This window comes from Apodemus sylvaticus, chromosome 18, assembly GCF_947179515.1.
Source record: "Apodemus sylvaticus chromosome 18, mApoSyl1.1, whole genome shotgun sequence".
In the NCBI taxonomy this organism is placed as follows: domain Eukaryota; kingdom Metazoa; phylum Chordata; class Mammalia; order Rodentia; family Muridae; genus Apodemus; species Apodemus sylvaticus.
This window is the reverse complement of record NC_067489.1, coordinates 68,644,087-68,655,051: the sequence shown is the minus strand read 5'-3', so window position 1 is coordinate 68,655,051 and position 10,965 is coordinate 68,644,087. Positions and strand designations below refer to the sequence as shown.

At 39.2% G+C, this 10,965-nt stretch overlaps 1 protein-coding gene across 1 annotated transcript in view; it reads right to left on the bottom strand.

Annotated features, from left to right (window-relative positions):
- Positions 1 to 10,965, bottom strand: part of LOC127668508 (uncharacterized) — a 103,498-nt gene that overhangs the window by 3,704 nt on the left and 88,829 nt on the right. Inside the window, exon 3 of the mRNA XM_052162142.1 lies at positions 200 to 345. Within this exon, the coding sequence (XP_052018102.1) occupies positions 200 to 345 (146 nt within the window). The remainder of the gene's footprint in view (positions 1 to 199; positions 346 to 10,965) is intronic.

The window sequence follows — 10,965 nt, the reverse complement described above, 5'->3', positions numbered from 1 at the left end:
CTCCTGGAAACAAAAAGCATAGCACTCCTTAATAACTTTGTTTCTTTAGGGAACTGGTACTGAATATTGCTACTGAGTAACTTTCCATGAAGACACTGCCAAGTTAAAAGCTAGTTTTCTAGATCTGGAGAATCAAGATAGAACACTTCCGGATTCCATTAGACTATCATAAGAATCAAATTAGTTATTATATACATACATTTACAGTGCAGCCTGGAATCGAGAACCAATCAATGGATGTGAAATGATCACTTTCCTTCTTGGCACTAAATACCAAACTGAAGACTGCAGTTGGTAAGCCAACCACTGAAGTCTGAGGATTCTTTAGTAGCCAGGGTGACAGGCCTGCAATAAAACAAGGGTAGTCCCATCACCGACATGTTTGTATGTGAGGATAGCACCACATTCCTGAACTTATCAAAATGACAGATTGGCAAAAGGATACCTGATTCAATAGTTGTTACTTTCAAGCACATTTTAATTCCTTTGCATTAGGCAAAAGAGAGGCAGTAAAACTAAGGAAGCAATTGTATAATGAGAGAAGCGAAGGTAGAAGAGAGAAATGAAGTTTAAGAAAGAGGAATCGGGGAATAAGAACAAACTAACCTTGTACTAAGGCTATTAGGTAAATGTCTATCAGCCAAACAGGCACAGGAGTCATAACTCAACACCCTTCTCTGACCCAAACACTAAAGGTAGCAGCAAAGTAGCATTACAGTTCCTAAGGATGGATAAATAAGATGTCAGAGGTGCTCGAGGGAATCGCATCAGTGGTTTCAATAAGTAACTTCCTACAATTTAACATTATTCTTCCTTTATAGAGAGAAATGAAAAACTGATGGACTTAATTAAAGGAAAACAAAAGGATATTATATTGTTGTTAAAGGATCAATTCTTTTTCTTAATTAGAATGATGATTAATAAGCGGAGAATTTGATTTCTGAACTCCCTGGTTTGAGTGAGGCATTGTTTCCCTGTAGTACTCCCATTAAGGAGGGCTCTGACTGCAGGAGACAACGCTCTCTCATCCCCACACACCATGGCACAAAACGCTGTGCGCTGTGTCCCATCAAGAGGACCCAGTACTCTGCCCTCACCCATGCCAAGTCCAGTCATAAGTGTTACACTGGAAGGTGGAGCGAGCGTACACTATGAAATGGGTGAGGTTTCCGACAGGGAAGGTACAAATTGAAAAAACAATCAATACTTTTTTTTCCTATTCTCTAAACTTCCTTTTAAGCCCAGGGAGGGAGACATGGTACAGGAAAGGCTCAGGGGGAACTGTGGGCTGCAGTCACAGCTCCCAGACCATCTTAGTGATGTCATAGCACATATTCTTTCTTTTTCCCAGGATAATTTTTTCCATCCTGTTTCCCTCTGTATTCTTTATCAGTTTGTCTTCTAAGATACTCCTGCTTTTTGTTTTGTTTATACAACAGAACCTAAAGGCTGCTGTTCCTGCTCTGCCCCTCTTCCTTTACTTCTCTTAAGCTTATTAGAAGTCAAAGTTCCTCCAAAGGGTATTTGACTCCTCTTGCCTCTAATCCCAGGTATTTCAGTGGATGAGGGGAACCACGCAAAATGTGGACACCAGCTGCTCTTCTGCAAATAAGAATGGCATCAGCTCTGGCAGATGTGTGTGACATCAATCATTTCCTACGACCCCAAACCCTCTTCTGGCCAAAGCCTGGAGAACCGTGGTTAGTCACCAGCAAACATGTGTCATGAAAGGCACGAGCACGTCTGCACATGGAACAAAGCCCATGCTTCCACACACATCACATTAGATGCCAAACCTTCCAAAGGAAAGAACTCCTGGGACAGTTATATCCAATGTTCCTTCAATAAAAAAGAACAGTGAGTTCTAGAGAAAATGGGTTTCACTGAAAAAGGTATTCCCATGATTCACCAATTCAGTTTTCCTTACTGCACAGAGTTCTCTCTATATACTCTGGGGGAAAGGAGTTCACACCTAAAACAATTTATCCACCATAGTTCACATATGAATACAGGGTAAAGGCAAAGGCAAGCTCCAATTTCCTCTCCTTATACTTTATATATATTCTCGTCCACATTACCAAGTTAGCTAGTGACAGGCATTACCTACATGCTAACTGAAGACTGACCAGAGCCATGTCCACTGTGTCTCCCTTTAAATAAGCGTGTGCAATGTGTAAGTTGGAAAAGAAGAAACCCTAGGGTTTTGTTTTTCACTGAAGTATGTGATGCCATCTCACTATCTGTTACGGGCTGTTCCTTTGGAATCAGCTCCTGTGTCACAGCGACCTGGCAAACCTGAATGCTTTCACTATCACTGGAATCCTTGCAATCCTGCCTTGGCTGTGACCCATTCATGTTTGTCCCAACTTCCCAGAGATGTCTTGCTCAGCATCTAATTAGTAAGGGAAGAATCGTCATGGCGCTTATCCCTGACATAGGCATAGGACGCTATGTTGTGGTGGAAGCCTATGTCTGTCCTGTTACATTAATCAATTTCCATAAAGCTACTTGGTTACAGATAACAGAGATATTGAAAGAAGTAATTTCAAAATGATCCCCAACTATTCTTAAATTCATTTGAAGTGCTACGTGCTGGAAATAAGCTTTAAACTGGTGAATGAGTTTATTCGCGTGTATACACATCTGAGGATCTGTTTGTGCATGTTTCATTACAATAACTCACACGTGGAATATCATGCATACAAGGCCTACGCCATTCCCATTTCATTATACAGTATGCAGAGCTGTTAGTGAGGCCTGCATGTTCACACCAAGTTGGAAGTAAAGGCTGACACACAGGGACTCACCTCTTTACCACGATTTCTAATCCAATACTGCTATGACAATTATCCAAATATTCCTACTTGTGTGCTACAGTATTAAAGTGAATGTCAAGGCTTACATTTTAATTTCAATATGTACCTATCATTAACAGTTCAAAATAAAGCACATCATCTCTCAAGTTAGAGGAACTGAGAGGTGGCAGCATGCTAATTCAACAAGCTAAAACTATTTGCCACCAAATATAAACACCTATTTTAACATAAAGGTAAGTTTTGTCAAGTTAATCCTTTTTAAGTAAGCTGTGATTACCCAAATACACCAACTACAAGAAGGAAATACTAAAAAGGAAGAGAGAAAAAATAGAGAGGGAAACCTAGAAATGGATGCTGCCTCACAATGGAAGTCATTTTCAAAGGCCATTAACTATCAACTGCCTTATTCGTAGCTCTGATTAAATAAGACTATTCATCCTATGTCAAAGGGATGTGTCCAGTTTTGAGGAGAAGCTTTAGAATAAAAATATATTGCATGAACTTCAAAGAACAACCAAGTCACCCACAGCACATATTTTAGATACGCGACAAACAAGAAATACTATATATGAATCTTTAAAATTGTTAGAGATGTTCAAATTTTTTTGGGAGGGTTAGAAACCAGAAAAGAAAACACACATCACATTTCCATTTTGACTACAAATCCTATGACTGGAACTGTGTTTGTCCTCATGAATTGAAAATACTAAAAGACTACTGGAAGAAAAATTTGTATTGAGCACTCTTGTAAATGATTTCCAAAAATATTATTATATATTTCTTATATATCTTTTAATCATTTCTCGGAAGTGCTAGGTTTTATACTAGTCAAAAAGTTTACTCTGTCATATCTCTGGTGAGCAGATGTTCTCGTAGTAATGTAAATCACTGATATAATTTTTAGCTTTCTCGATTTTGTCCCTCACCTATCTAGGAAATGATTTCTCTGGTGATAACTAACACATCATGCTAATGAGAGAATCTAATACACAACAGAAAAATGTCACTACTAATAATATCTGCATGAAGTTAAATAAAGCAACTGTAAAAGAATGTCAGACAGTTGTTCTTTAATAAGACACAGTTTCACAATGAAATTATGTTGTTAATTTTGTTACATCATTGGGTGAATCCTAAATTACTCCATAATGATGCAAGGCGTCATTTATAATTCTAACTTGGTATCTCACTCTACTCTGAAAAGAGACCTTATTAAGGGATCTGCATTTTATTTGAAACAGGTTAAGTATACCTTAGCAATAATAAAAGGTATAAACACCTCTGGTAATATGGGAAAAGTACACTATCACCATTATCTGTACAGTGTCATTTCTTAAAAAGATTTCAATTAGATCGAACTATACCCGCTCTTAGAGGAAGCTATAAGGATTTTATTTGCTACTTTCTCAAATACACAAACGTACAAATTATGTAGAAAAAACAGCTTTCAAAGTATGATTAAAAAAAACAAAACAACCTTCCAAAAGCAAGCTCCTTTCTCCTACCACCCCCATCTGTCTTTTTAACAACACCTTAAGAGAGTATCCTGAGAAAACTAACCTTTGAGGTTTTAAGAGATAAGGAAAAGGAGAAAATGGTTTTGGACATTATCAATTCATAACTGAATCCAGAACTCTCAGTTACAAAAGTCAACAGCTACACCTCTCAAGTATCTTGCTACAAGAAAATATTATTTTTCTAAACAACAAGAACAACAACAAATCATATTGATTTTTAGAGGAATAATCTTTGATTTTAGGGAAAATAGTGTAAGGTAGAGAGATGAAGTCAGGAAGTCCCATTTAAAGCTTTAAGGGGAACAGACTTAACTCCACTGAGTCTGAGTCAAATCATCTGCTAATGTTAGATAAAGGAAAGATTTACAGTTAAGGAAATCTAACTTTGTTCAGGGGAAATGCAAGATATAGATTGTCCCATGCCTCTGCCTAGCTTACGTTTAGAAGACACAGACCTAGATTCTTCAACTTCAGCGTTCATCAGATTCCCAAGCATACATTTTTCTGTAGCTAACATCATATGTGGTGAGTTCTCTATAGCTCAGTCTTTAAACATCTTTTACTGGCTCTAGTAGTCAGTTTTGTCCAATGCTTACCAAGATAGTCAAGGAAATATTAATTTTTATTCTACTATAGAAAACTGTGAAAAACTGTACTTAAAAGATTTCATTCACTCTATGAGCTAAATTTTTACTCAGAGATTAAAATAATCAAGCAGAAAAGCCTCTTTTATCCTAAACAATTATATATATAGAATTGTACATATTTGATTAAATTAGAAAAAAAAAACCTTTTTATCTTTAGCAAAAGGTGGCTTAATGTGGATATTGAAACTATTATTCTTCAAAACTGTTGACTTTTAAGAGAGCATTTCAGTAATCATTCCCTCCCCCACCCCATCCCCCATGCACACACTCTGTCCCACTCACACTGAACCAGCACTGCTGACCCACTACCCATAAGGAAAACAAAAACATTAGGCATGCACAGCACAGGCTTATATTTAGGCAGATTTTGAATTTAAGACTACACACTCTGAAATGGCATCTTGAAAGAGAAAGAAAAGCACATCTACACATGTAAACATATACTCTTCTTAGATGACTTCCAAAATGCACAAAAGGTAAACATTTAGTAACTCTGAAAGTAAATGGGAAGCTAAGCATCACTAATAACACCAAAACAACAACAACACACACACACACAAAAAACAAAATAATAACAAACTACAGCTAAATGGTTGATTTACAATACTTTTTAAGTTTGTGATTTTCATCCTTTGTCATAGTGTTCTGTGTCATAATCTGTTCATCAAGCATAAAGGCCTTCCCTGTGTCTATTCTCACAGGCACCAAGGCTCACAGTCCACATACATTCATACAGGTACACAAGCAAACACACAGAAAACACCACAGTGAGCTGATCATACAAGTTTCTCTATGAGGAATTTAAATTATTTTCCTAATTCTGACCTATTTTTATGTAATTTGCTTTTATTTCTTTTAGTCCTAAATGTTTTGCATCACTTAAAGTCTCCTTAGATGCAAATCTACTTGGAAATGGGCTCTTGCCAAAGCAGCAATCTAACACATCTATGTGGTTCAATAGCCTTTTATCAATTGATCATTATCTCTATCTGTTTTATTAACTCTTTTTTCACTAGATGGAAAAACCTAAAGCAATCTAACCTTTCACAGCATGCATGTACATACACACAACTCAAGGAAAACCCGGATTGCTGATATCTAAATTTTAGTGGGGCACAAGTTATTAGATTCTAAGGTTAGTGAAAACACACTCTGTTCCAACCACAAGAGAGCCACCCAGACAGAAAAGTGCTTCAGAAAAGCATCTCGAAAAGTGTTCTGCAGAGCCAAGCAGCATCTCTGTCAGACAAGAAAGGAACTTTTCAGTGTGAAGAAAAAAAAAAAAGGATTGCACATAAAGAGTTGCTTACTGGGCTTATGTTGATTGCATTTAAATCCCAGCTTACTGGATCAGCAGTTATCAGGGTCCCTCTGCAGGATGTCAAATACACCTTATTCAAATACATTTCTCCTATCTAAAACTGGCTGATAAAACTGTTTACCAATTAAATGTTCAAGAGCAGGGCTTTATGCACTTTCTTTGGCAATTGTTATTTCTAAACTTGTGGCAGTTTACAGCCTTGAAAGTAGTTTTATTTCATTACCAACCATTTTAAAATCTACCCCAAAGTATTCAATTTCTGCGAACTCTTACATACAAAAGAGCAGTTGCAGTTATTTTAAACGAGTGGGGCAAGACCAATCTTTAAACAACTGCCATCTACTTAACATCCCAGTATATTTGTTAGTACTACTTTGGTGCTGCATGGAAGATAAACTAACTCTTGCTTTGTATGGGTTTGGGGTAGGCTTCTGAAAAGCAAGACGTGTCTAGGAGGGAGGCACCAAAGGAATTTCCCTCCCTCACTTGAGCACAGTCCAAGAGGAAAGTTTCTGGGTTGTTCCCCCTTTGCCCCCTCCTACCCTCGCTCCCCCACGGAGCTGGAGAGCCTGCAATTGTGCAAGAGGAGCCTGGCGCGCAGGGTGTAAATCACCGAGCACTGCGGGTGATTAATGATCCCTCCGCTGCTGCCCTGGAGCTCTCTGGGCAGCTCTCCCGGCAGGGCAGCAGCTGAGCTGCCAGCGGAGGCTGGGCGAGAAGCGGCTCTGGGAGAACGCAGGGGCCGCGCCCAGTGTGAGTGCACCGTGCCGGGCGGCGGGCGGCGGGCGGGTGGCAAGCCAAGCTGGCTGCACCGGGGCCAGGGTAGCACAGGGGAGAGCGAAGGCACCGAGCCACCAAGAGCCGGAACGGAGGCCGAGAGCAAGCCTGAGTGCATCCTGCCGCCCTTCGGCTTGACCCGGCCGGCAGGGAAGCCTGCACAGCCTCGCTCGGGTCTGAGTCCAGCTGCTCCAGACACCAGAAGTCAAACCCGCTGCTTTGAGAGGCCCGTGCTTTATGACTGTTCAGTTGCAAGACCTACTTCGAGACAGCAGACACTTTGACCAAGTCTTTCACAGTCAGAAAGATACATTTGTTGAGTGGCTTTTTCTCTTTTTCGCGGGAAACAAAGAAATAAATTAAGGCAGGGCTCAGGCTGCACAGGGTGAAACTTTGCAACAAATGCCTTTGCTTTCTCTAACTTTGATGTCCTTTTCCCCCTTTTCCTCCTTGCTCCCCTCAAGCACTGTTGTATCCTCTGCCTGCATGTTCTCTCTGGCCTCTTCTGCTTCCTCTCCCTCTCTCCTAGTCCTTGCCTCCTCCTTCCCCACTCTCCCTCACTCCCTCTTCCCATTTTTCCAGCCCCACCCCTTTTTCTCAGTTCTGAGATCCTCTTCTTTCCCAGGTATTTCCCCTAACCCCCACACATGCAGGCACGAACGAACGAACACACACACACACATACACACACACACACACACACACACACACACACACACACACACCACACCACACCACACCACACCACACCACAAAAATCAACTGGCATGCAGCAGCAAGCACCTGCAGTAATACTCTTTTATTAAAACTGTTATTCTGCAAGACTTGAAATTCCCCAGGGATTGGCCAGGTCAAAGCCGATATAATTAACTAGAGGCTCAGCAACGGATCAATTACCAGACAAGCAAGTGATAGTGAAATCAATGAAACATCAGCCACATTATCAGTGTTGCAACTCATTAGGGCAAAACTGAGAAATGTGCTCAACAGGAGCCCAAGCAAGGTGGCATTACAAAACAAAGGGCTAATTTGGAGACCCTGCTGTGAACAATCTGTAACGGAATTAGCCATTTTCCCCCTAAACTGCACAGCTCCATAACTAAATGTGACAGACTGAGAGAAGCAGTTTATTAAGACACCAACCCCAAGTTTATTTAGTTCATAAACTCTCTCCTAGAAAATCAATACAGTCTGTACAGGGTTATTAGGTTGACTAGCTAATACATCCAAATCTGCTATGCCCAGCCACAGTCCTCTGACAAAATGCTACCCAGAGTATGCAAACCGGTCTCTCTGACTGCAAGGTCTAACCGAACAAGTCTGCAGCAAAACTATTACCTAAATATTCCTGCCATAGCCACGCCTTAAAAACATCAGGATAGCCTAGTAAGATTCACAAGAAAAATCACAACAATTACACAGTACTGCACCTCCTAGATGGATTTTGTCAAACAAAATTTTAGTTAATTCCTAAAATCAGTTAAAAAAAAAAGTAAAAGCTTCATTATAACAACAGACACCAGTCCAAAGAGTTAGCTATATATAAACATGCTAAAGTACAAACCTTGAATGTTTATTTATGTTTTGTTTATTATGTTTAAAACCATTTTTTAATAAATTTTAGAAAATAAAATTCTGACTCCTATAGAAATTCCCAAAATATGTTATGTGAACTTGCCATCCATTTCCATAGGGAAATGTAGAACCTTGATGCTTTTCTAGCCAGTAAGAGACTTGAATTGTTTTTTAGAGACTCAGGTCCATGACTAACAACAAAACCAAGGCACCAAGACATCTCCTGAGGCTTTCCATTGGCTCAACATTCTGTAGATTACAGAATAACCCTCTGAAATCCTTTGTATCCAAGTTATTTACAACTAGGCCATGGGGATAAACATCGTTTTCACAATTATTGCTTTCTTCCTGATTCAAAGTCATGTACTTCAGATTAGGGGATCACAAATCTGAAAGGTCACGTGACGCTCCTCACAGTCCCTGAGACTGAGAGTTAGGCTGTGTACACTGAGAGGTCCACCAAGGAGCTCTCAAGGTCCTGAAGAAACTGTAGAACTAGGAGTAACTAACTCTTCTTCATAACACACAGCAGTAACACACACACACACACACACACACACACACACACACACACACACACACACCTCTGAAATACTTTTACAACAGTAACATAAGACCAGGATACTGGACAAGGTTAGGGTAAGCAGCTCTGGAAATAACTAATGATGTTTTAACACTTACAATGTTTTTATTTATTTATTTTTTTTAAAAAAACCTGTACTATTAACATGCCATCAGTATACTCAACTGGCTTCAAATTCTAAATCCTAAATGTTAATTTTAAAAAATAGTTTAAATTCAATTTACAGATGCTACAATTACACATTTGTTTTTATCTGGTATTTATCAAACATTTCACCAGTCATGTTTCCAATAATATTTTTTAAAGTTAAGCATATATACTAACCCTGCACTATCTGCACACTTTGGATAGTAATTAAAAGTTGTAATTACAGGAAATTCATACTTTTAAAAACCTTTTTGCACATAACTACACACTGTGCATGTACCCTCAATGAGATCCAATTAGTTACAAAGAATTTGCATTTCAGTTAGTGTAGGATAACAAGACTACAGGGAGGTGCAGTGCAATCCCACCAACAGAGGAAGGCAGTGTGTTCTTTCCTGTTAGCTCTGTAAGCAGTAATTCCCACAAGTGATTGATCAGAATGTTACTATCTTTTTAATATTTTGTAGTGAGGTAAATTTGGGTCTTTTCTTTTATTTTCTCAAAAATTACACAGTGATGCAAAAGTTAGTCACAATTACTGACTACTGACAGGCCAAAGAATGCTCTTTTGCATATACTTTTGGAATAAACTAGTTTATTTATTGTGTTGCTTTTTGTTTATTTGTTTGTTTGTTTATGAAATGATATAACCCATCATTTCTTTATATATATTACAATTATTTTTTTTTTAAAGACAGGGTATCATCATGTAGCCCTGGCTGGCCTGGAACTCACTTTATTGACCAGGTTGATTTCGAGAGATCTGCCTGCCTCTGCCTCTCCAGTGCTAGGATTAAGGGTGTGCTCCACCATACCCAACTTTACTTTTCTTCACTGGATTTAATTTCTTCAAAACACAGGGCTTTCTTAAGGTCATTCTGTGACTGGGAACATAGAAGCTATATAAAGGTCGTGGTTCTGTGCTAAGAAACTCAGGCCCTGCACTAAGAAAGCACTTGAAGGCTTTCTTTCTTTCTTTCTTTCTCTTTCTTTCTTTCTTTCTTTCTTTCTTTCTTTCTTTCTTTCTTTCTTTCTTTCTTTCTTTCTTTCTTTCTCTCTCTCTCTCTCTCCCTCCCTCTCTCTCTCTCTCTCTCTCTCTCTCTCTCTCTCTCTCTCTCTCTCTCTCTCTCTCTTTCTTTCTTTTTCAGTTTTTTTTTCCTCCCTACCTAGGGCTACAACGTAAATCCTGAACAAATATAAAATAAATGTATGGCTTGTGCACACAGTTTAAGAAGCATCCGCAGGACTACTGACGGCTTACAGAACCGCACCTGTGACTCCCTGGGCTCAGTTCTCCCGCTGTTAGCAGACTCTGTAATCTGTAATGACAGTGTACTGGCCTTTGCTCTTCCTTCAGTCACAATTTACTTCCAAATCTTGGTTAAGTACAGAGCTGGGTTAAAGATCAGTGGTTTTTCATGTGACACACGCTGGTATTCATCTAATGGCTTGTCAAGACAAAACTGTCCCTGTTCTTGCCAAAATAATAAAAATGACGCTCCACATCGCATGACAATTAGCACTTCCTCCTCGTGGTGGGACAGCTCGAGCTTTCTGTAACTCATCTATTTTATAGAAAAAA